The sequence below is a fragment of the Morchella sextelata genome (assembly GCF_020137385.1).
Source record: "Morchella sextelata strain SCLS chromosome Unknown scls_37, whole genome shotgun sequence".
NCBI classification, from domain to species: Eukaryota; Fungi; Ascomycota; class Pezizomycetes; order Pezizales; family Morchellaceae; genus Morchella; species Morchella sextelata.
This window is the reverse complement of record NW_025408652.1, coordinates 19,158-45,280: the sequence shown is the minus strand read 5'-3', so window position 1 is coordinate 45,280 and position 26,123 is coordinate 19,158. Positions and strand designations below refer to the sequence as shown.

The following is a 26,123-nucleotide window of genomic DNA, read 5'->3' as shown; positions in this document are numbered from 1 at the left end:
TTCTTAATCTGTTATCGCATCGACTTCGTCATGTGGGCAGCTAGAGGGAAAAGTTGTGACTAGTACTACTATGTAGATATTTGATAAGATATCACCTAGTAATAGAGTATTCAGTTTTAGGGCAATTAGATTTTAAAAAATGACACTCTAGTATTAGATTATACGTTACGATTGACAATAATGAGTTCCATTGCTGCTCTGACGTGATCGTCCCCGTGAGGATATACATGTATACATATAAGCCGAGATGATTTTTGGCCGAGATCACTTAAGTATATGTGTTTTGTGACGGCTTAGAGTTGAATGGCAATTGCTGAGATTCATTATATAACGTAAGAACATTAGCCAGTGAGTCATTGAAGTGGCTCGATAATAGATAGATTCCTTATAGTTATCTTGATTGATCATTGTCCAAGAGGAGAGGAGACTCTCGCCCTCCTAACTACATGTAACTGCATACTGATGACATGTTGGCCAATGCCAAGACTACTTGTGTCCTTTCCTCGTAATCACTCTTGGCGTGGCTAACACTCGCCGCTTACTCACCACTACTCGTACTCTTTCTTATCATCATACACAGCTCCTGCAGTCATGCGTGCAACCCATGTAGGCGATGCATTTAATGATGATGCTATTCTTATATATATCTGGTGTGATATATTTATGGACATATATAGCAGCTCAAGTCGGGATGGGTACGTCTCATTATAGATAAAAGTACATATATTGGACTTTTACATGAGCATAAGGTACATGCAAACATTTTACTTCAGGGTTAAGCGGGCACAAGACTCTAGGCATTGCTTAGTAACTACTTGAGTCATCATCGTGCTCCCTCATGGCTTAGATCATCCAAGGGTAGCTGCGTCTAGGCTAAAGGTGAGCTCGAGATGTGTGTGCCTGGCCGGGTAGACATCCTACCCGTACAGAGCTTCTTCCACGTCCTTCCGTTTATTAGTTATTGACTTAATTTAGCTCATATCCACCCATTTTCTATGAGTTTTATCGAGATGTAATTATTTAATATTGACTACTTCATACTCGAATTTATGTAATAGAGTAATTGATACTTCGAAATTGACGGTTGCAAGAGGAAACCAGAGCGGCGGAGCCGAAATGCTGCAAGTGCAGAGTACGGGTCATAAGTCGAATTCTTTATATTTTACTAGAGTCGACTGTATGCTCAAGCTTCAGGGCGTTGCTAAGCGTAGCGCAGCTCCAGTGTTACATGTATGTACTACAAGTTATTCATCATTTCAAGTATGCCGGCAGTGACGTCATGAGATATCACTCGATGCTATTCATTACTCAACCATGACTTCTATATTTGATGTATTTACCAAGGCATCTAAAAAAAGCTAATCAAGCACAAATCAATTTTCTAGGTCAAATTCCTTGAGGTAACATAATGTATCGTCGGTATTAATTCAACACTCGAACCCTAACCCATCAAATGTCAGGTTGAGATTCGTTCAGGTATTACATAGGTACTTCTGATAATGAGAGGGCGATCCATACCAACGATCAGATCAGCGCTGCAGGTCAATTAGTTTGGGTATCAACCACTGGCTGCGTCGAAAATCGCCACCTGCTGTGTGCCACCACCAAAAAAAGACATTCTCCAATCATACACAACAACGCCAGCCCACTAGATTTAAAATTCTGTATGTTTTGAAATTTTATATGCCCAATCAGCGCACACAGCCACCTCAATCCTAATCATAAACAACGCTTTAATGCCATGGCCACAGTATTTACATTATACCCGTACCCACATAAGACTGGTATTGCGGGTTACCATAAGTAAACGAACTTTCGTAGCTAAAATTTGTATGGGAATGCAACTTCACTCATCACTGATCCATAACTACAAGGGCCAAGACTCAAAAGCAGGAGAATGTTCAACAAGATTATTTATAGGAGAAATCGAGTGATATATTATGAACATATACATACAGCCACTCTGCAAAAGTGTTCGTGATTCCGATTTCGGTGGTGGACCATCAAAAAAAAAAAAACCCCAAGAGAAGACTTTCCCAGCGATCAATGGCGCCCGGGATCAATGAAGAATAAGATCAATGACCTATCTTCTTTTATATATAGTCACGAACTATATTATATAATTTTTCGTTGTTTTGAATCTCAACATTAATAACATCAACATTACGGGTGCGCCACACTGCGCACTGACATTAAACTAAATCACGAACACTTTTGCTGAGTGGCTGTATATAGGCAAATATTCAATGATTCTATGGTGCGCCCACTCTTAAAGGTAACCAAAAGTGACGGAAAGTCAATCGATTATAACTTCACCTCCAAAAGAGGTATGCCGGATTTTTGATATCTATCATGGTCATGAAGATGGCTGTTTTTGTATGTAAAAAGCGCCAAGACTGAACAAAGTGGAACTGTATTATACCCATTTATACCCTCTTGAAAAGCAGTGAAGATCGAGAGTGCTGGTACTACACGTGGTACTTAAATTCGCCAAGCAGCGCACTATGAGTGTTTATATATATCGAGTTTCGAATAAACAACATCATGGAAGCCTTGGTATACGGGCCTAACTCTTGCGATACCCAGGGTTATCAGGCCTAAGCTTTTTGTTGGATCTAGAGTAGGTTACAATCCATGCAGTCATCATGAACACTGCTGCGGAGTGGCTACATGTACTTATATATACATACATGTACGTACGTACGTAGCCACATGTATACGAAACCATATATGTAATCATTGCGTGTATAGGTATACATACATCATATATTACAGAATGTACTAATAACAAATTCGTTTCCGTTCCATGTGCATAGCATCTTGTCCCTTCACTCCCGATTAAACATTACATAAACCCCTAAATATACACAAACTTAAAATGACATTGTGGAAAGAAACGACGGGCACCAAGCAAATTCTCATAAAACGCAATACATATAGCAATAATAACCACCAATAGTAGTGTCTTTTTAGTAATTACAGTTATACATATTTATTCTGTACAGTCCCCCAGGTGGCCATTCGATAATTCACCTAGATCCATCAATATGACACACCCGGATTTCCCCTAATATATGCATAAGTCCAGCCTAAATACCGTATCGTACAGGCCGTACTTAAGAAGTAAACCCCTCAACAAACCGAACCAAAGCCACTCTGTGGAGAGAAAAAGACAGAAAGGCGCAGCCTCAAGGCGCCCAACCAAAAATACACCCAAGTTCTAGAAAATGATTACCCAATCTGAAAAAAAAAGACCGCTCCTAAAAGCCATTTGAGAAAAGAGAGCGAGAAATAGAATATAAAAGTTACGTGGCGTATAACAAAGAAAAGGTGAAAAAAAGAAAAAAAAAGAGGAAAAAAAGAAAAAAAAACACATCAGCATGCTTCAGACAAAAAGGAAAGGGCAAACCATTACTCGGTAAAATGAAATTAAAAATCAAATAGAAGGTTCGCTAGAGGTAAGTTAGGCCCTACAGCTAGTCGCCACCCCTTGTGGCTTCGCCACGACTCGACTCCCGATCTTCTTTCTGCGAGTCTGTTTCTATCTTCCTCTGCTCGAAGCGTTGGTCACCACGAATGTAACGATTTTTCAGTTGGACATACCTAAAATATCGTCAGTGGAAGGGAAAATGGAGTTTGGATTTATTTGTATGAATACATACGTTGGAGGTTTGGGTCTCATCAAAACAACGACAAAGTTCTTGAAGATGTTTTGCTGGCTGAACGGTCGATGCCTTTCACTCCTAACGAATTTATGGCCATGAAGATACTCCCTCGTTGTCTCGCCTCTCCCCATTAAAAAGAGATGGTATCCAAACAATGCAAGTGGATACGGTGATGCAACCGCTCCATAAACCACCATTGCAAATACTGGCTGCCAACGTCTTATTGCGTCAGGAAACCCAACACCAGGGTCAATCTCGCGGTGTTGTTTCTGCCACATAATAAGATGTACAAGTGATAGTGCGATAAGATATAGCCCGAGGAGAGTAGCAGTTGTAACAAAAGTAAAAAAATAGCGATAATTGCGGCGACCAACGCAGTTATTGAGCCAAACACAATGGTGATCTTGTGTCTCGATGCAATTGTCACAAACCCGGCAATGGTGACAACGTGGCGGGCGCCATATTCGGCAGGTACGGCAGTATTTTATGGGGACCTCAAGATGGATTTGCGTTGGTTTAGGGGGACGAATTAAGGCCCAACCGTTAGGCGGAGGGACGGCAAGGGGGTCGTTGTCATTGTCGGTTTCGAGGGGATGAACATTACGAGGATAGACCTAGAACACATCAGTATTTATAAAGGAAACTATCGCTAGGAGTATGGACATAGGTCCATCGGGAAAACTTACACCAGGGTCCGAGACGGAGGCTTTGATGAAAGATGACATACAGAGTGCAAACAAGTATGCAAAAGTTATTGGCAACCCCGGTGATACATTGAACCATAACCATTTCGCCCTAGCAACCAATCAGTTCATACAATCTCACTCGATGTTAGCCAATGATAAAGAGAGAGCTTACGAGTAACCAAAAAATAGCCCCACCGGGATGCAGATCAAAATAGCTGTCAGAATATTCATTGGCACATCATTTGCTGTTTGAAACCGCCCGCCAAAACAAAAACTTGTGTTTCCTGGGAAATACTGCCAATTCTTTCCAAGGTCCTCTTGTTTCTGCTTCTGATGCTTTTCTTTTGATTCACCAGATCCCTGACTCGATGAATCTAATCGCGGTAGTGGTGGCGTCCCATTTACCCCATTCGCATGATTCACATTCATCCTCCCAGAGTCTGTACGTAAAGGCGATACGGATGTTACCGACTGCGCTGTGTGACCTGTTGGAGATAATGACCTTCCAGACTGCCCGTACCCACCACGATCGTCGCTTAACCTTTGTTGCTTGAGCTGGTGTGCAATTGGTTCATTCATCGACAGCCCCAAAATGGGCGGCCTTTCTGGTGACTGCGCAGCCTGCGCAAACCCTCGTATCCTGTTTTGCTCCGCCTCATCTTCCTCCGTAACTTTCCCTCTTTGCGCTTGCAATTTCGCCGAACTCATAGGCCTATAGAAGGCGTTGCTTGTTAACGATGGCGCATGTGTCCGCGATGCTGATGATGTCGGCCTCCCCCTTACACTCCCGCCAACTGAACCTAGACCTCTCCGCGACGCTGGAGCACCCGACCATCCTCTTATCCCGGCTGTAGAACTCGACATAGCAGTGCTGGGGCGGGAGCCTGAGAAAGCATCTGGCTTAGGTTCGCTGACTGAAACCCTAGTTCGTGTCTGACCTAGCGTAGGCTGTAATGACGAGCGGCGAGACGAGGCATGTTGGGATTGTTGAGCCTCGGCAAGGCCCATAATGTCGGAAGCATTGTCGCTAACATCGGTCATACGAGAAGAGATGACGCTATGAGTACCATGGTCAGGACCATCCTCGTGGATTTCGTGAAGGGAAAGTGGAAGACCGCCACCGGCGTGGAGAAAGTTAGGCGACAGCGGGGAGGAGCCTCGGGATGAGGCCATCAGTTGAAATGAGCGGCAACGATTTTTCTTTGACAATTCTCAGCGACAGAATAGATGTCAGGTGATACAAAGGGAAGAGCTTTGGATATCGAAGAGGGGATAGAAAAAGAAACGGGGAGAGGGGGGCAGATATGGAGGGGAGAACTGTATGACGAACAAAGCTAATGATTATTCAGCGGAGATCAGTAGCAGTACGTGCATACAGGTAGGTGCTGATATATAAAAGTAGGCAAGCACGATACACGTGGGATGGGAAGGGAGGGGGGGGCAGAGGAGGTTGGGAGAGTTGAATGGGATTGGGAGAAGTTTGTGAGGGATTGAGGTGCTCTCAACATCAAAAAAAAAAAAAAAACAGCGGAGAAAAGAATGACTGGAGGTGAATGTGGGCAGATGTTTGAGTGAGAGACGAAACACTCCAAAGGTAGAACCAGAGGAAGAGGAGCAGAGTATTGTAGGCAATAATGGTGGAGATGCAGAACCTGAAGGGGATAGGAAAGGTCTTCAGGGATAGAGACTAGAGTGCCTAGAAGGCCCGGAAGGGCTGCAGCCCACAGAATTTTGCATCCCTCGGCATTAAGCGAGATTTTCGGGTTCAACACTAGAGTTTTAAAATCTTAGACCACAAAACTCAGAATTCCACCTCCAGCAAAGTCCGATGCAGTACTTAGACGCTGGCAAAAGAAATCGACAATTCTTACATGTGCTGTAAAGAATTGTTCGAGTCATGTATTCGCCTACCACATGGTAGAGACCCCTTAGACAGTGTAGGTACATGTAACTACCACATGTACTTACATGTAGGTCAAGGGCCTTTGCGGCCATGGCCAGGGGGTAATGCCATCAATCAGAATATTGAATTTCGAGATGCAGGACTTGTTGTTTGATGAGTTGTAGAAAAGTCGTAATCTTGTTTACACCGCATTGGATACCGCAATTATTGGAATTTGGCGTTTCTTTATTCAATATCGGGCCATCACATGCATGGTGTTGTCGATTACCATCTTATGCTGTCATTTCCCATATCTCTGAAAACAAGACGCGCCTTCTCTATCCCCGTCGTTGCTATGGTGGGAAAATAGCTGCATTCAGTAGAGCCTCCAATTCGAACATCTGGCCTGTTCAGCTCAACGTAGATTTCTTGTGATCATCCCTTTCTTCTACTTCTCCATTCATTCTCTCACTCAATATTTCTCCCTTGCAGGAGAGCTTTTCTCCAACATCTTCCTTTTTCTTCATCCCCTCGCCCCACATCATTTGATCCATCGATTGGACTCTTTATTCACACCCCCTTTATTTCCGTTATTCGTCATTCGTATCAACCAGAGATACTGTAGTTGCAACTTGCGACACCTTCTCGTCGTATACACCACCCCCCTGCCACAGTCACACATCCGCACAGGCTCGACAGCCACCTCTTCTTTTGGAGATATCTTACCTTCCAAATAATCATACAGTAATCTAATACAGACATACGAATTGACTCAAACATGCCTCCCAAAAACCCCCGTCTAGCAGTAGACGAAAAGGGTTCTCGTTCTCGATCTCGCTCCAGAAGTCGCTCGCCTGGTCGAAAGGCCAAGAAAGTTGTTGAGGAAGCACCGCCTACAGCTTCTAAAGTCTCTGTGCTCCCACCGTCGTTGAAACGAGATGTCTCGACCAAGAAATACCAAGTCAAAGACAATGATATTTTGATGCTCCCCTCATCGGATTTCCAGCTCCTTGCCCTGTTGACGGTTGTAGCAATTGGTATACGGTTATTCCGTATATACCAACCAACTAGCGTTGTGTTTGATGAAGTCCAGTAAGCCCCAAGTAGAAGCTATTATAACTCGTAACCATTGTACAGTAACTTACGGAAATTAGCTTTGGTGGATTTGCGACAAAGTATATCAAGGGAAAGTTCTTCATGGACGTACATCCTCCACTCGCGAAGATGCTCATCACACTGGCAGGCTGGCTGGCTGGATTTGACGGAAGTTTCGATTTTAAAGAGATTGGAAAGGACTATCTTGCACCTGGAGTCCCCTACGTTGCAATGAGAATGTTGCCCGCTGTTTTGGGTATCATGGTGGTTCCTATTATGTTCTTAACCCTAAAGGCAGCTGGTTGCTCTACAGCTTCATCTTTTTTGGGCGCCGGATTTATTATATTTGGTCAGTAAAAAGTTCAGAGAAGCCGATATATGATGGATAGACTGACACGTGCCACTAGAGAACGGACTTTTGACGCAGTCCCGTCTTATTCTCTTGGATTCACCGTTGGTTAGCTTTACTGCTGCCACAGCACTTGCCTGGACTTCATTTCTCAACATCCATGAACAAGGCATCTCAAGAGCGTTCTCCCCCAATTGGTGGTTTTGGCTCACTATGACTGGTTTGGGTCTTGGGGCTACTGTCAGCGTGAAGTGGGTTGGTTTGTTTACAATTGCCTGGGTTGGAAGCTTGACTGTTCTCCAATTATGGTTTCTTTTAGGTGATACCAAGAATATCACTCCCGTAAAGCTCCCTGTCCCATAATATCTTCCGCATAACCACTGACCCTAATTCTAGCGCCTTTGGTTTAAACACTTCTTTGCTCGTGTTTTCTGTCTTATCATCGTCCCCGTCGTGTTCTACATGTCCATGTTCGTTATCCACTTTATGCTCCTCCGTAATCCTGGTGAAGGTGACGGTTTCATGTCTTCGGAATTCCAGGCTACCCTCAATTCCAAGGGTATGCACAGCGTCCCTGCCGACGTTGCCTTTGGTTCACGTGTCTCTATCAGGCACCATAACACCCAAGGTGGTTATCTTCACTCGCACAACCACATGTACCCGACTGGCTCCAAGCAACAGCAGATTACATTATATCCACACAAGGATGAGAATAACATTTGGACCGTTGAGAACCAGACAAACCCTGTTGGAGGTGAAGGAATCTCTGGATTTGATGCGATTTCTCCGCCAGTTTGGATCGAGGATGGTGCCCTGATTAGGTTGTATCATGCACCTACTGATCGGCGCTTGCATTCGCACGACGTCAGGCCTCCAGTTACCGAAGCGGAATGGCAAAACGAGGTTTCAGCCTATGGATACAAAGGATTTGAAGGTGATGCAAATGATGTCTTCCGTGTTGAGATTATCAAGCACCTCTCTGAAGGGTCTGAGGCGAAAAGAAGACTCCGCACTATTCAGACCAAGTTCAAGCTCGTTCATACCCTGACTGGGTGTGTTCTCTTCTCTCACAAAGTCAAACTCCCAGATTGGGGTTACGAGCAGCAAGAGGTCACTTGCGCGAAGGGTGCAACTCTCCCAAACAGCGTATGGTATGTTGAGCAAAATGAACATCCGCAATTGGGCGAGGATGCTGAGCGTGTCAATTACCGTAATCCTGGCTTCTTTGGTAAATTCTGGGAACTCAACAAAGTTATGTGGCGTACCAATGCTGGACTTGTAGAATCTCATGCTTGGGATTCCCGCCCTTCAAGCTGGCCGATATTGAAGCGTGGAATCAACTTTTGGGGCAAGGAACATCGACAAGTCTACCTCATCGGTAACCCAGTCATTTGGTGGTCATCGACTGCTGCAATTGTTATCTACGCGATGTTTAAAGCCTTCGCAGTGCTTAGGTGGCAGAGGGGCTACAACGACTATTCTGTCAATAACTTCCGCCGTTTCGATTTTGAGATTGGCGTCGCTGTTTTAGGATGGGCTTTCCACTATTTCCCTTTTTACCTCATGCAGAGACAACTTTTCCTACACCATTACTTCCCGGCTTTGTACTTTGCTATCATCGCATTGTGCCAGGTGTTTGATTTTATCACTGCAAGGATTGCCACATTGAAGTTAAGAGAGAAGCCGATTGCCGGGTGGACTCTTGCTGTGGTATTCTTGGCTTTCAGCATTGTCGCTTTCGGCTTGTACGCCCCACTGGCATATGGAAATACCTGGACCAAGAGCGAATGTAGAAGGGTAAAACTATTCAATTCATGGGATTGGGACTGTAACACCTTTCACAACACTGCATGTGCCCTCTTCCCCTCCATATTCTGGGCTGTCAGAGCTAACAATTGCAGTATGAGGAATATAATGTTATCATGTCGCCCAATGAGTCAGCCATAAAGAGTTCGAACCCACCTCTACAGGCCTCTTCATCTTCTTCAGCTCCCGAGGAAGCCGTCACCAACAAACCCGCTGAAGAACCTGTTGTTGTTAAAAAGGACTCAATTCAAGCTGCTGATGCGGGCGAAGTAGTCTCCTCGGAAGAAAGGATCGAGTACCGTGATCAAGATGGAAATCTCCTAGACGAAGAACAAGTGAAGGCGCTTGAAGGCAAAGTTGAGTTTCATACTCGCTATGAAACACGCATTCGTCTTCTCGACGAATTTGGCAACGAGATTTCAGAGGAATCCGCCGTTCCTGTAGCGGATCAGGGTGTTGCAGGGCCGTTGGTTGACGGTTCAAATCCTGAGACTGTATTGAAGGGAGCCGAGAAAGATGCGCAGGACGAGGTTAGGCCAAGAGGTGTCGATGTAGACACTGAGTCGCGTGAGGTTGTGAGCGAGAGTGCGGCTAGTCCAGCAAGTGAGGGTGTGAACACAGAGATTACGTAGGTCCTTACTCTTACTCCTATTATTAACCCGTCATTTAAGCCAGAAGGCTAAAAGTAGGATTTTTCTAGTCAAGTAGGACAAGAGAAAATTGAGACAATGTTGGTTGATCAAGTCGAGAAACCTATTGAGGTATAAGTTATTTGTGTGGCGGCGCGTAGTATTATTTCTCAAATTCGAACGGTTTTTCTCAAATTTATTGTAAACATATCCTTTGTTTTCAAAAACCTGTTTTTTTCTTTTTTTTCTTTTCGCTGCATGATAAATGAGTAAATTTGTATCTCCAATATTTGCAAGCGTTGTACAGTAGGGGCGAAACTGGTGGTGATAGGATAATAATCACAACTTTCTACGCAAACTACTAGTTCAACCGTGTCTGGTCAAACTGAATCATTACTCTTGAAGCGATGGACAACCTAGACTAAAATAAAAGCTTTAGGGGAAGCGTTCGCAGGTCGTAAGACCGAGTGATAATTCATGAAGGCATAATGCTGTATTCATAGGTTATCACTCTAAAGTGCGCCTGTAAGATAAACCACGGCTGCTCAAATATAGGGTATTGAATTAGAAGACTTCTCTAGCCACTCGAACACCCACTCACTCGGATAGTCAATGAGGATTGTTGGAGAAGAGGTACAGAAGCTGGTTATAACGTTGATCTCTTTTCTACGTTAACTGTCCGAGTGGCTAGGTCTATCGAGAGATTCTGTAATATAAAAAACGGTTCGGGCAACCCATTTAGCGTTCTGATGCGGTATCACAGCAACGGCTCAACTACATGGAAGCTTGGTAATATTTTAATGCATATAGGACAATGGCCTGCCAGATCAAAATCCCCCGTTAACTTTGCGGCCGCAATTACGCAAGGTATTCTCTAGATGATCTACATCTTTACTCAGGAAACTATTTGCGAGGTAGGGCAGAGCTAAAAAACGTTTTTTTAGTGTTAAGGTCCACGTAAATATTGCAAATCGAAACCATGAGCACTCGGCCTGATTTCGAAAGTTAATACAGAATACATTGTTCTACAACCTTGTGATACAATGATATGCCTCGGTGATATATATTCTCTACCAATCGCCTCCGTCCGCGGCCTCTTATTTACTGATATATCGTCTCTATGACATTAAGAACTGGATTCTGGAAAATATGGTATTCATGATGTATGTTAGTTGGCGCGCGGCTGGTGACGAGTACGCATACGAAACAAGTTATCTCGAGACCAAGCCTAGATTTTGAGGCTTAGGGAGAGACAAGACAAGATCTCGGGATGGGCAGGATAAGGCAATTAAAAACCGGCGCTAGAAGTCTCGACATATGTAGTAAGTCTAGAGACTCAGAATGTACCAGTAATCGCACTGATCCTGTGAATTGGAGTGTGGGAGAATAGACGACTTGAGGAGGGTTTGAACACGTGACCTTTGTGAGGAATATGTTTATAGTGCAAAGAAGATACTATTGCGCCGCTGAGTTTCAGCGACAACTATGGGAGTTTCTTACTCCTTATATACAGATAGTTCTTAGTACCACGTGATCCCCTGATTACATAATCCTAGCGCTAAGCCTCCTTGTTCCAACTATGAGTCATCCCTTATACATGAGTAATTACCATACATAACCGATGTTGCAATGCCATATTTTTACACTTCCCCTCACTTGCCACATCGTATCAATTCTGACAATTTTTGGTGAGCTGGTTTTGGTAGTCCTTTGGTCATTATGTCCGCGACATTGTCTTCGGTAGGGACGTAGAGGATTTCGAAGGTTCCGGCTTCGAGTTGTTCACGTGTGTAGTGGTAGTGAACGTCGATGTGCTTGGACCGGTCGTGGATGCGTGGGTTCCGACAGAGTTCAATAGAACCTGTGTTGTCGGCGTGGATGAAGTACTGGTATTGTTGTTGGAGTTCGAGCAAGGCATTACGAATCCATACCAGTTGTCGAGCTGCGAGAGACAGGGCCATGTATTCGGCTTCTGTTGTTGAGACTGCGACTGATTTCTGCTTCCGGCTTCTCTAGCTGATGGCTGACTTCCCTAGTCTGAACACGTATCCTGAGAACGATTTTCTGTCATCTAGGTCTGAAGCGTAGGAACTGTCTGAGAATCCGTCGAGTGTTCTAGTATTCCCCTTCGGGTAGAACAGGTTCCAGTCTTTGGTTCCGTTGAGGTAACGGAGAGTTCGCTTGGCTGCTCGTAGGTGGTCCTCGGTTGGACATGAGGAGTACTGGGAGAGAGCGGTAACGGCATGGGTGATATCAGGTCTGGTAGCTATACTCGCGTACATCAGTGATCCTATTATGGATTGGTACTCAGTTGGTTTCTCGATTTGGTCTTCCGGTTCACCTTTGTGGAGGTTGAGGTTCGGTTCGAGTGGTGTGCCAACTGGTTTGCAGTTACTCATTCCAAATTTATCCAGGATCTTGTTGATGTATGCGCGTTGTGATAGTGTGATACCGTTGTTGGTTACCGTTATTTCTATTCCCAGTATGAACTTCGAGTTACCGAGATCCGTACATTCGAAATCTGCCTTGAGTAGTTGTCTGATTTCTTTTCTGAATGGGGAGTCGGGTCCGAATATCATGATGTCATCTACATACACCGATATGTATAGATGGTGGTTCTTATGTATGAAGACACATGGGTCGAATTTGGCTGGGACGAATCCTTTCCGTTGAAGGGAGTCTGCTAGGCAAGCATACCATTCACGGGGTGATTGCTTTAGTCCGTATATGCATTTTCGAAGTTTACAAACCTTGTTGTCCTGCCTGTAGCCTTCAGGCAGTTCCATGTAGATTTCCTCCTTGAGTACACCATACAGGAAGGCTGACTTGACGTCCATTTGTTGTGGTATCCAACCGTTGTGTGCAGCTAGTGCCAGTAGGAGTCGTAGAGAATCATATCGTGCAACGGGGGCGAAGGTCTCATCGTAGTCTTGGTACTGTACTTGGGTGAAGCCTTTAGCAACGTACCTTGCTTTGTACCGCTCGATTGTTCCGTCCGCGTTGTGTTTCACTTTGAATACCCATTTTCCTTTGACTACTGCTCGGTTGGATGGTCTGTTGACAATATCCCAGGTATGGGCTTTGTCAAGGGCGTCTTTCTCAGTCTGTATCGCCTTTTTCCATAGGTGTTGATCGTCGCTCTGCATAGCTTGATTGAAGGTGGAAGGTTCTGTTACGAGGTATATTTGGTAGTTCGGGGGGAGTTTGGATATGTCTTGATATTCCAAGTCTAACTCAGCCCGATAACGTCTGAAGTCTTCTTTGAATTGATCGATTAATTCTTGTTCAGTGGCTTTGTCTCCTGGGCCATGTTCTTTCACATCTTCGATATAACTCGTAAGTAACTTCTGTTGTTCTACTACCTTCTCATCATACTCTTTCCTTCGTACTTCCATTTCAATTTCTCTATTTTTTCGCTGGCGTATTCGATCTGATCGTTTTGGAGGTTGTGGTGGTGTACCTTTGGGTGTCGTTGACGCAAGTGGTTTTCCTTTGAAGCCTTTGAATGGTACGACTGGTGCTGGAATTTTCTCCCAGTTGTCTCTTGGGTCTCGCGGTTGTCCCATAGGTACGGCAGGTTGTTTTCCCTTGTCTGGTGTAGCCGGTGGTGGTTTTCTAACCAGTTCCGGTGATTCCGGGAACAATCCTGGCATTTCTGTACGGTTCTCTTTGATTGCATTTGACTCGGGTTCTGGATCAGACCTGTCTTCTGATTCGTATCCGTCGTCTGATGGTGCATTTGCCGTTTCTGGTTTCAGGCTGGGGATGAAGTCGAGTTCCACTGAGACTTCCCCTGATTCAGGAGGGGGGAATGTGACGTCCCGACTTTCAATTACCCTATGTTGTGTTCCTATCCAGATACGGTATATTTTATCACTGTCTGAGTATCCAACTATGATTCCTTCATACGCTCGGGGTGCTAGTTTGCTTCCTGCTGGCCTAGAGTTTTCTGGGATGTGGACATAGCATTTTTTGCCGAATGGTTGAAGGTGTTGTATACTTGGCTTAGTTCCTTTCAGGGCTTCAAAGGGGGTTTTTCCCTTAAGCGTACTGTGAGGTAGCCTGTTTTTAAGGTAGACAGCTGTTGCGTATGCTTCTCCCCATAACGACTTAGGATGGTCCATGATCATGCACCTGACCATTGTGGTTACCGTTCTGTTGAATCGTTCTGCAACTCCATTAGATTCAGGAGTATATGGGGGAGTCTGTTCATGAACTATTCCTTGTGAATCGAAGTAGTTCGTTATGTCCTTGTTGATGTATTCACCACCACCATCCGTTCTGAATCTCAGTATTGTTGTGCTATACTGTTTTTCGATCCTTGTAACGTAGTCCTTGATGGCCTTCTTTGCGTCTTCTTTCTGTTTCAGGAGATATATCCATGCGAAGCGGGTGTAATCATCGATGAAGGACATATAGTACTGAGCTTTCCCTTGTGACTGTATACTGAACTTTCCAGATAGGTCTGAGTGGATTAGTTCGAATGGTCGTTTGGATCTAGTACTAATTGGTGCAGGTTTCTTGTGTACGCTTTTTGATAGTGCACATTGACTGCAGTGGAAACTTTCTGGTTTGGGAGGCAGCCTTTGAATGTCGTGATACAAGTTTTCTAGTGTCGCAGGGTGGCCTAACGCTTGATGCCATTCATCGTAAGAGGTCAAACGAACTGTATTGCTAACTACTTGTACATTCCAAAGTCCCTTCTCCAATTTTGCCCAAATTATTCCTTTCTTTTCTTTTGTAACCAACTTGCTTCCTCCTCCTGACTCCGTTCTAAATCCCTTTTTGTCGAGCACGGTTTCTGAGACCAATCCCACATTTCCCAAGGTTGGGACCAACAGCACATCGGTGAGGAGTATGGAAGATCTACTTCCATCGGGAAGGTGGCAGCTGAAACTAGCGCTTCCCATTCCGGTGACAGCGTGGTTGGTTCCATCAGCTGTTCGGACATTGCCGGTGTGAGGTCGGATGTTGATGAGTTGGTCTTGGAAGGGTGTGACGTGAGAGGTCGCTCCAGAATCAAGGATCCAAGTAAGGGGTTGGGAGATGTCGTGGCGTACCATACAGATAGTGGTTGTAGAGTCATTTACTACAACCGATGCCGAGTTGTCCTTTCTCCTTCCTTTCCTGTTCTTGTTCTGTTCTTTGAGCTTTCTGCACTCCGTGTACTCGTGGCCTTTGTAAGGCTGCCCCCTTTTCTTGCACCAGGTGCATTCCTTGTCGCTTGTGGTACTCCTGGTATGGAGTACTTTGTTCCCTGTTTGAGGGGCTACCTCGTCCAGGTTCTGTAGTCGTTGGCGTACGTCTTCGTAGGTAACATCCTGTTTGGTCTGGATGTTATCGACGACGTTGCTCATCGATTTTGGTAGCGAACTTAGGAGGAATGCCGCCATGGCTTCGTTGGATTTGGTGAGGGGTAGAAGAGCCTGAGCGAGTTTGTGGTCTGCGCTTTGGCATCTGGACTTGAGAGTATTCCAGTTCGCATCGAAGGTCGCGAGATGCTCGGTCAGTGATCCGCCTTCTTGCATCTTCGTGTCTAGGACGCGGCTGAGGAGGGTGATCGTGGTGTTGGGTGAGACACGATCGTAGAGGTCTTTGAGCGCCTTCCATGCGTAGAATGCATTTTCGGCGGAGACGACTGTTGGTTGTATTTCTTCGCATACAGCAGAGATGAGAAGGCTGTGCATTTGTTTGCGAGCCTTCTTTATCTCGGTTTTGCTGAGTTCGGTGTCATTCTCGTCAGGGTTCTCGATGCTCAACGCTTCCCACCAGTCTACAGCGTCGAATGTTATCCTCCAGGCACTCGCCCAAGTTTGATAGTTGGATTGCCCTTGTAATTTAGGGAGTCCATCAAACTTGAGACGAATGTTACTGGTAGCTGTTGTCTCTGAGGGTTTGATCTCAGCAGCCTTGGATGACGATTCTCCTTCTGAAGGCATGATGTTGTATGAAGTGTTGTTGAGTTAAGCGAGGTGGCGATGGTGTAGTGCGGATTCTATTTGGCAGAATCCGGGCTCATAACCTGTGAATTGGAGTGTGGGAGAATAGACGACTTGAGGAGGGTTTGAACACGTGACCTTTGTGAGGAATATGTTTATAGTGCAAAGAAGATACTATTGCGCCGCTGAGTTTCAGCGACAACTATGGGAGTTTCTTACTCCTTATATACAGATAGTTCTTAGTACCACGTGATCCCCTGATTACATAATCCTAGCGCTAAGCCTCCTTGTTCCAACTATGAGTCATCCCTTATACATGAGTAATTACCATACATAACCGATGTTGCAATGCCATATTTTTACAGATCCTTTGGGCTCCTGACCAGGAAAACGTTATTTGACTGAATCCTTTCTTAGTACTATATAGACGCGGGGTTTGATAGATATAGACTGGCCTGGAGCAGCATTTCAGCTTCTACATCTGTGTAACAATGTTGCATCATCAAGAGCTTATTTTACCTTAAATAGAATCTTGGCGAACTTCCAAGAACAAAGAGCACTTTGTAATTAAAAGCAATATCGAATTGCACTTTTGCACCTGTGTCTGTAGTTAAATTAAGTTAATTGACGATTGATGCCGGACTGAGTGCAGGTCATTCTAGTATGTGTGGGTTAGGGTTCATGTCAAAGCACGAGAACAATTCACTCATGCATTCAATGGGTACATGTAGGTACTTTTGTGTTACATAACACTAGTAGTGGCCCACCTCGCGACCGCGAGTTGTACTTTGGATTATGGGTATCAAGTGTTCAATAATTGTGAAAGGTCTTCAATGGGGGCCTTCGGCCCCTCCCCCTCCCACTTCTACCTCCTACTCTCTCCAATTCACAGTTATGGGGGACCTTCGGCCCCGTTCAATCGTGCTCAGAATTTTGATGTGTCGTGCTTACTAAGCTGCCTCTGTCTCTCTCGACCAATCAGATTGAATGAGTGTACATCAGAGAGTAAAGACAATACATATTAGACATGACATCAGTCATGAATTCTCACTCGGCCATATCTGGTCTTGGCTAACTAGGCCTATTGTCTAAAAATACAAGACTAAGAGATTATTGTTAATAATTAACACGAGACATTCGTGAGAATGAAAAATAAATACAGAAGAATCTCAACGTCTGGAGTTCCATGTATAGCGGTAACCTACTCTCGTAGCCTTGTTTCGTTTCGTGATGTTTATATACGAGTGGCGTTTATTGTCTGCTCTACTTATAGTAGATAAAGCTAGGGAAAATCCTTAGTATTAGTATGCACTAGTGGATCAAAATCATGCGGTACTTTTCGTATACTCAAAGTAGAATACCATATGCATAATCCTAAGTCTACTTACCAGTTATTTGTTTGTAATTGGCCATTCCCGAAACCTCCTTACCCCCACCCCTGAAGCCTTTGACCAGCCGGGTGTCGTTTTCAGAAAGCTCATAAATCTTGCACCGCTACAAAAAGCTCTCACTAGCTTAAAGTGAGCGTATCGGAAATGGTGGTTATTCCCTGCTGATCAGAAGGCTGCAGAAAAGAGGGGTCGGCATGATTGACCCCTTCAGGCACAAGATGCTGTCAACCCTATCTGTACAGCTGTTCCACATGCCAATGGCTGTTGCCAATCCAAAGGACATTGTCCAAGTAAACTGTGTATGGAGTCATGAGATAGCTGCAAAGCACCCGTGCTGAAACGTTACTCGGTCTCATTAACATGCAGTTGCACTAAAATGGGGTTTTCTGTACTACATATCGCCCCGGTATTCTACAATTTGTCAATCCAGGTTGACATGTATACGTATCAAATGACGTATCCCTGATCGATATATTGGCTCTGTGTTAGATTTCTGTGGCTTGTTTTGGATAATTCGAATAACTGAGATAGGAGCTGATCAATCTTTGGCCCAAGTATATAAACGCAAAAGTGATGTTATAATAGCCTTGAATAACTGACCAAAGAAAGATTGTAAAATATTCTAGAACAATGCTAATAGAAGACACTCTCAATCATAGGGCTGTTATATCAATAGTTGGACTAAAGGTGCCCACATGCACATTCCAGTGGAATTGAAAACCAGCCCTAAATTGGTGAATGGGTTCTAAATAACGAAATTGCCAGATTGATCTAGAGTACCTCTATCGATCTATGAAAATGTATACGATTCGTGCCATTTTTCGACCACACACCAATTGAGCCTTGGTTGTTATGTGAACAGCTATATATGATTCTCCTACCAATATCTCAGATACCTCGTGATTTAATAAAACCTAGCTAATCGCAGGCTTCAGATTAGCGTTCGCCTAAGGTGGCCTAATAGCTTGAATCGTTATCCCGTGTGTAAATATTGAGTGATGCAAACCTATGATCCAGCGCTTTTGAGCAAGTTTAATCGGCAATGATCATCAAAATCTTTCGAGTTTACCATTCGCACGCGTTCCGTATGAACGAGAAAGACGCCAAATATGCGCGTCGTCGGGAAGCTGGTAAGTGGTACGCTATATAAAAGATAATGAATATATCCACGAGGCCTATGTCAACCTACATGTATTCAATATGTTGTAACTCAATGATATTGATTCATATATGCTCAGTACACACATACAGCAGGGAGCTAATTGAATCACGAGACTGTTACGAAAATATGTACATGGCTTAAATACCATATTAATCATATCGATCGCGATCGCTATAAAAACAAATAACCGATATCTCGATAATTATAAAACGTGAGTACATTGTATCTGCACGCTATCCTACATTAGTACATTTCCACCGGTATAAACACTGAGTTTCGGTCTTTATGCTGCGCTATACTAAATAAGTAAATGTTCAATCATTAATGCCAAAACTTATGAAAATTCCCCACCAGTGGTGAAATACCGCCACCGATGGTGAGATTCCCCACCGGTGGACAATTTTCATATATATTGGCATTATATGGCCCCTTTTGGCCAAAAGGTCTGTGCTTTTATCATAAAAAATAGCATTATAGGGTATAAATACTGGTATTATTTTCACCACCGGTGGTAAAATAATTTACTACCGTTGGTAAAATTACTTTTGACACATTTACCGCCCCATAAATGTACATGTACATACATGCAATCGTTATTATTCCAATTAACTAGTACGATTGTAATATTATATACGCCCTCTGCATATTATTAATGGTACTGCACGTGATTTATTTTGGTGCTAAATCAGTACTATATACGAAAGTAGATACTCGCTTTAATTGGGGGACTTTTGTTAGGTGGAAGAAGTTTTACGTACAGATCTAGCTAAAGCGCCTAGAGCTACATGTATGTATATATGCTATCACCCGCTTAGGATCGTACAAGACCGCGCATCTACTATCGTCTAATATTCAAGATATATCTATGGATCTCATTGAGATAATTAATATGATCTTCTCAAAGATTAGTAGCTGTCAATGGTTTTGTCGGTATTGCATATATAGCTACAATATGTAGCTAGTGGAATATTTGCAATTGTCAGCTTAAAACTATATGTACTTCAGTCCTAAGCTGCCCTTCATGCATGATATGATTGAGGAAACTTAAAGTAAAAAGAAGAGACATTCGAATCGACTTTTAGGTCATTTCTCATAGAAGCTCTCGGGCACCGTCGGGAAAACCAACGATCCGCCTCATGCTGATCAACTAGTTATAATTATAACACTTAGTAGCTATAGCCTATAGCTGAATTGATAGAGGTACACCAACTATTTCATAGGTGGCGCAAAGTTATGTGCATATTTACTACCTAGGGGTCCATTTCTGACAATTGACCATGGGAATGGTAGGATTAATTTCGAATTGTAGGTATTACTTGTGCATTCAAAGTAGACTAACGCGAGCCCGATCTCAACTTGATCAGAGCAGTACCAAGAATAGTAGAATGATATATACATATATATATACAGTTTCCGGTAGAATTACTGCGAAAGTCAGAGCTAAAAGAGTGGATTTGTTGGTCTGTCCTCGTAGCAAAAAACCTTTTAAGGGCCAATAGGACTATCGGGTCACGGAGAACCCACTTTCGCAATAATTTTACCGGAAACTGTACACGTATATGATCGATTATGTTGAAAATATTATAAGCCAAATTATTGTGCTTTAAGTTGTGAACTTCGAGTGGGAGATTGAGTCTGGTAATGCTCATCGGGTTATGCTAGTTTTACAGCCCGCTACGCGCATCAAGTACGTACTACATAAGTACATGTATGTCCACGAAAAGCGAAGTACAGCGTCATTTGTATTACTATTAACAGTGCTGATATCTGATTTAAGATCCAGCATAATCTGGCCCTGAGATAACAAGGTGTTACGGAACTCGAATTCTAGAGTATTTTTCTAGAATCTTTGTTATGTCTTATGCAAGTAATTGGCAAGTAGTTAAACTGAATGGCATAATCTAAGAGTCTATTTCGTTCTTAGTGTAGAAAAGATTTCATGCCAAATACTTAAAAGAAAGAAAGATATCCAGATCGACGTACCCCAGGTACCATTTTGTATCCCACGCCATAACCATAAACAAGCAAGTGCAATTTTCTCAAAACATGTAAAAGCATTGAGACAATAGATAAGGATAAAGGAAGAGATAAAGAGATGTTAAAGGTTTCTTCTAACGTTGATAGTAGTCCCTTGGAAAAAAGCTCTAGAAAGGGAAACGTAAAGGGAAGCCGTGATATAAACGAGATCCATCTAAATCTATCTCTTTGGTACGGGTAATAGAAAAACTAAGCTCCCAGGATTTGATCTTGCTCTTCCTTCGTGAACCCTAAAATATAAAGCACATCTTGAAGGTTCCCGGAATTAATCCTGCACGGAGCCCTAAGTTGAACAGCCGGCTTCGCATCGAATGCAATACCGAGTCCAGCTTTAAACATCATTGGGAGGTCATTAGCTCCGTCACCGATGGCAACAACCTAGAATATAGTGTAAGTATAACGAGAAAACTCGTTGATAGAGATGGGGTAAGACCTGTCTGAGAGCGATTCCGTTCTCGTTCGCGATTTTTTCGAGGAGCTCAGCTTTGCGCTCAGCATGCACAATGTCACCGGTGAGTTCACCAGTGAGTTGCGTGCCATCTTCACTAATGACGAGCTGTATTCCCAGAAAGCAATGAGAAACCTCCTGGGTTCATTTTGAAACATGAAGGGAAATAAAGGAAGAATACCGTATTGGCATGCGCATAGTCTAGACCAAGTTCTTCCTTGACGTAATTCGCAAGGGGTATAAATCCTCCGCTCAATACGGCCAATTTGAACCCTAGTGTTTTGAGAGCTCTTGTGAGCTCTCTTGCACCGGGCGTGAACGTAATGACTGATTTGAGCTTCTCAAATACATCTGAAGGAACACCTTCAAGTAGAGCAACTCTTTGCCTCAACGATTCGGTAAAGTCAATCTCGCCATTCATGGCACGTGCAGTGATCGCCTATACGACATGTCATAATGGATCAGTCGATTTCTCCATCCAAGGACCATCTCTTAGATTTAAATATTTCAAGAAAAGGACTTACGGAGACTTTATCTTCCACTCCCACAAACCTCGCAATTTCATCAATAACCTCCTGCTGAATCAAGGTCGAGTCCATATCGAAAACGGCTAGACGTTTGTGCCGTCTGAAAACATCGTTCTCTTGAAAAGCTATTTCGATGTTCCACTTCTTCTCGAACTGCCAGAAGTCTGTGTGTCGACGAAGCTCATCAAGCCTCAGAATCTCTGGCATACAGAAGGCTATTTCCATAACCATAGGGGCCGGCGTATTATCAGATGCCGTTGTTGTATGGAGACACTTATGATTTGAAGATTCTTTACTCCACGGAACTCTCATAGCATCAATTAGAGCCATGAATTCGAATACTGCCATATCAGAGATACGAGCACCATAAGTGGAATCTTCGGAAGATTCCGAGTCCGGGCTAATTAACTTTTTGCGAAATAGTGTCGCGATGACGCCGCGAGAGGAGCTTGCAGGGCTGCAGTTGGCATGAGACATGACGTGCACAGGCACAGGTATAACGGTTTTCTGGAATACTTCGACGGGGTCCTCGTTGGCTCCCTTAGAATTTTGTACATCGCCCTGCAGGCCCTTCTGGCTGGCTGCCATTGTAACTACATTACAAGCACCGCTGGGAATTTGCGGGGGAGTGTGTGCTCCTTCGGATTGCATCGTGGCTGATAAATCTGAAAACCTCGATTCTGTCTTGATATATTGATTGAAGAGAAATAGTGATATGATATCGGTTTGGTTTAGGGTTTTTTTTTTGGTTTTTTTTGTGAGTAGTCGTAATTTGGAGAAGTGACAGGCAAGAACAGTCTACTATAAGGCTGTTGTTTGGGGACTAGAAATATGGTGAAGACGGGGGGTTGGCGAAATGAATGGCAGTGATCGAAAAGAGTGGGGGGCGGACGCAAGACGGAATATGCCGTCGCTGATCCGGAAGACTGCTCTGCTCTGCTTCTGTATCAATTCAGTGGTCCTTTCCTTTGTTTTCTCTGATCTCCTTGCTTTCCTGTGGAAGGTATTGGGAAACCAGCAGAAGGTGACGAACACTCAACCCGTCTTTGTAATTAACCAATCGGACTGATCTTCAGAATCCGATTCTTGCGGTGGGTGCAATTGGAGGAAACAAAGATGAAACTAACGCGGAGGTGAGCAATACGGTAGATTGAAGGATGAACTGCTGCTGCCGTGCTGCCGTAGGCGTAATTACCTCCAAGCAGCTGTTGATCGTGATATGTAGGTAGGCAACAGATCATGTCCGTGTCCCCCTACTCTTGGTCTGGTGGAAGGCTTTTTTTATTTACTCCTTTCCTGTTCTGGGTACATGTATCCATTAAATCCATTAGGCTGTTCGCCGATTTCACGGCTTGGCGGGCAGCAACAGAAGAGCCACAAGTGCAACAAGCGAGCACCATAAATTGAAGCCATAAAAGATCTTGGTACAGGGGAATCATTGGCTGGAACAACTTCATCAACGTTGCGGGGAATGTCAACTGCAAAGAGCCCCTCTGTTGAGCATGACCTCTTCTGGCTAGACGAATGGACGATCCTTGAATAATGAGGCTCATGAGACTTGGCAAAGCTTGTGTTACTACCTACTTTACACGAAGAGAAGCTCAGGATCAATCAAAGTAAACCGATCACCACTGAGTAGTCAAAACACTGGATCGCGAAAGCAAACAACGAACTCCCCTCGTCACCAGCTAAAAAGCCTTGTTCTAAAAAGCGTCACCAAAGTACACAGTATCCAGTTATCCCGGCAGACGACTTTTCCGCCGTCTAAATGATCGCCGACAAGGACATCAAAGCACTGTTCCGAGGATACAGCTCACAATCATCTTCGCCTTTAGCCACTCCGGAGATTCCTTTGCCTCCTCCATACCTTGAGTTACTATCTGGTACGGGAATTATTTTGGAGCGCTCAGCCAAAGAAGAGATTGAGACTCGGGTAATCCGTGATATAAGCAATGGTAGGTACTAGTCCGCAACTTGATTTCTTGCCTGTTCTTGGATCGGAGCGATGTAATCCTGCGAAATCATACAGATACGTATATAGCTCGTATTCTGCTGGTTTCCTTCGTCCACTGACTTCCCCGCCGCCCATCGGGCTGTAATAGAACGGCCTCGTACTTCAATTGTTCAGCTTGCTTCAGAATTGTCGCTAGAACCTAGAACAATTGAAAGGCTATTACCGTATCATCGTGAAGGATGGGGCAGAATAGGTGCCTCAACAATTGTAACAACGTAAGCATATTTGGGTTTCCATTCCATCTGCTCATCTTAACAAATAATGTGTTCTGAGTTGAGGGAAACTCACGGATATGTGCAGGGGCGAATTCAAACGGCTAAGTGGAGACCTTTCGAGGGAACTTCTTAATGGAGTTGTGCAAGTTGCAGAATTTTGCCGTCGAAATGAGATTGACGCAGACTTGTTTCGTAAGCTTCTTCCTCCCGTGGCCGGAGAAGGCACATGGCAGTGGTTGGGACACGATAGAACCTGGGTCGTGGGTACGGCATTTTACAAAGCCAAGGAGCGGGATATCCAAAAATCGCTTATAGATGAGAAGAGGTCTGTTTGCTGTGTTGGCTTTATGTGGCATGCCCCACAAAGTACTGCCACTTCAAGGTCCTAATTGGGTTTTTCTGAGCTGAACTGGGCTGATTTTGGGTTAGGCCTGTCGATATGCCTGCAATTGTAGCGGATAGCAACCTGCCATCAATATTTCTGAAGACAGTAGTATCAACACTTATCAAGTCACGAGGTCTGAAAGGAATGATAGAGGGTGGTTACTATGTGCCAGAAGCATATGTGGTTCAACGTCAGAATTCCATCGCGGATGACCTACGTAGAGATGGATTTATTGGTACCTTCAACCTTATGGATATTTTGCACGTTTTCATATTGCTAACTTGCTATGTGGCAGCTACGGAAACTCTGAGAAAAGGAGGGATCGAAACCCCTGAGGAGTTTATCCGCGACAAAGTCCCGAGTGCACGCTTACTTGGGGCTCACTTTGTAACTGCCGACTTCATCGCCAGTGTTGAAGGATCAGTTCTTGAACATATCGAACGGCAGATGTGGAGTGATCTGAAGGTGAGTTCCACTCAATTGCCTATACGCCCCAGAAAAGACAGTTTTATACTCAGTGACGGATTTTCTCCATTTGAATGAAAGGATCTCGATCTTCGATTGAATGCAGCAGACGAAAAGCTTCTACGTCAGGTGATTGTGAAAGACCTTCCGGAACTCAGAGAAATCACCGAAAGAATTGTGTCAAAAGACCTTGAACCTATCTTGGCTGAGACCTGTCGTGAATTTGCTGTGCAACAAGCTGAAGTGGCATGGAAGAAGAGATCTAAGGACAAGGATGTATCGTTCAGGTCGCAAGAGGTATGATAAAGCACAATTTGTTTCACTGATATGTTGATATCCGCCAAACAACCTACTGACGAAATGTGACGCATCAGCTTTTTAAACATCTTGCCGCCAAAAACGAGTCTCTCCCGACGCCCTTATTATCATATTTCGTAAATGCACTTCATCCCCAAGTATCGTTGGCATTTTCTGTGCGCCTCCGGGAACTTAAGGACTCTGAGATCCGAATTGCGGAAGGGGTTTTCGTCGAGAAGTGCTATACACGGTTTCACCTTCACCACCTTGGACTAGAAGCGCTGGTAGACGCTTCATTAAAGACCAAGCTGGCTAGCGATTTATTGGAATATGCCAAAGGAATGATCTCTAGCAGTTTAGATAAGCTTGAATCTGCTCTTATTCACGGCGACAAACCGTTAGACTTACAACAGTTGAGGCTAGTAATCAGAGCTGAATCAGCGAAACCGCAGCTTGCACTCAAAGAAATCGAAAATGGCCTGATAAAACTAATACAACAGGATCTAGCTTTCGAGCTTCCATCTGAGGATGAGCTGGGGAAAAGAAAGCGGAGTATATTAGATGAGATGCAACTGCAGCTTGAAGGTACCAGGGACCCATCTCTGATGCTTCTTTTGGCAATTATCATACTTCATTCTTCAAAGGCATCGGGAATCTTGAAAGCTACAGGGTACGTTAAGATCCCTCGTCATTTTCTCAATATCCACGGCTGAGCCTACCGGTACTCGCGCAATGATGGATAAATATGAGGTCACTTCCAATTTACTGGGTGGACGGCTAACATTATTGGTGGTATGAATCGCTTTTTATGACAGGAAATACGTTCCAAAACTTTTGAAGGACTTGGGCAAGAGAGAGCAGATAGCGGAGACAGACTTGGAGGTGTTGAGCTCGGCCAAAGATGCCGTGATCGGAAAGAAAAACATCGGGGAGAAGGAAGCCGAGCAATTGAGACAGATTGCAAAGCGCTATTTGGTCGGAACGGAACTGAGGCTTGATTGAAATGTGGGGGCAGTCCGTAAAGGAGAATCTTACTAATATCTGGGGGTTCATCAAAATAAAAAACAAACGGCTAGTAACCCGGATCGGAATAAAGAAAATTAAAAGAAAAACCTAGTTAACCCCGCTATT

At 44.0% G+C, this 26,123-nt stretch overlaps 6 protein-coding genes across 6 annotated transcripts; 2 read left to right on the top strand and 4 right to left on the bottom strand.

Annotated features, from left to right (window-relative positions):
* Positions 1-3,476: 3,476 nt before the first annotated feature.
* Positions 3,477-5,524, bottom strand: H6S33_009904 (uncharacterized protein; the record flags this gene model as incomplete). Its single annotated transcript, XM_044841334.1, has 5 exons — positions 3,477-3,603; positions 3,663-3,934; positions 4,160-4,279; positions 4,352-4,460; positions 4,524-5,524. The coding sequence occupies 5 exons, from the start codon at positions 5,522-5,524 to the stop codon at positions 3,477-3,479; spliced, it is 1,629 nt and encodes a 542-aa protein (XP_044687431.1).
* A 1,487-nt stretch (positions 5,525-7,011) lies between these two features.
* H6S33_009903 (uncharacterized protein) lies at positions 7,012-10,250 on the top strand (the record flags this gene model as incomplete). The annotated part of the gene is made up of 6 exons (XM_044841333.1): positions 7,012-7,325; positions 7,388-7,677; positions 7,736-7,932; positions 8,074-9,474; positions 9,579-10,111; positions 10,184-10,250. The coding sequence occupies 6 exons, from the start codon at positions 7,012-7,014 to the stop codon at positions 10,248-10,250; spliced, it is 2,802 nt and encodes a 933-aa protein (XP_044687430.1).
* A 1,514-nt stretch (positions 10,251-11,764) lies between these two features.
* Positions 11,765-12,073, bottom strand: H6S33_009902 (uncharacterized protein; the record flags this gene model as incomplete). The annotated part of the gene is made up of 1 exon (XM_044841332.1): positions 11,765-12,073. The coding sequence occupies one exon, from the start codon at positions 12,071-12,073 to the stop codon at positions 11,765-11,767; it is 309 nt and encodes a 102-aa protein (XP_044687429.1).
* Positions 12,074-12,124: 51 nt separating this feature from the next.
* Positions 12,125-16,051, bottom strand: H6S33_009901 (uncharacterized protein; the record flags this gene model as incomplete). Its single annotated transcript, XM_044841331.1, has 1 exon — positions 12,125-16,051. The coding sequence occupies one exon, from the start codon at positions 16,049-16,051 to the stop codon at positions 12,125-12,127; it is 3,927 nt and encodes a 1,308-aa protein (XP_044687428.1).
* Positions 16,052-20,830: 4,779 nt separating this feature from the next.
* H6S33_009900 (uncharacterized protein) lies at positions 20,831-22,093 on the bottom strand (the record flags this gene model as incomplete). The annotated part of the gene is made up of 4 exons (XM_044841330.1): positions 20,831-21,019; positions 21,075-21,197; positions 21,271-21,528; positions 21,614-22,093. 4 exons carry the CDS (start codon positions 22,091-22,093, stop codon positions 20,831-20,833), a joined length of 1,050 nt encoding a protein of 349 aa, XP_044687427.1.
* Positions 22,094-23,384: 1,291 nt separating this feature from the next.
* Positions 23,385-25,994, top strand: H6S33_009899 (uncharacterized protein; the record flags this gene model as incomplete). The annotated part of the gene is made up of 8 exons (XM_044841343.1): positions 23,385-23,571; positions 23,719-23,845; positions 23,931-24,170; positions 24,275-24,465; positions 24,526-24,695; positions 24,777-24,992; positions 25,070-25,662; positions 25,808-25,994. 8 exons carry the CDS (start codon positions 23,385-23,387, stop codon positions 25,992-25,994), a joined length of 1,911 nt encoding a protein of 636 aa, XP_044687426.1.
* Between the last annotated feature and the right edge of the window lie 129 nt (positions 25,995-26,123).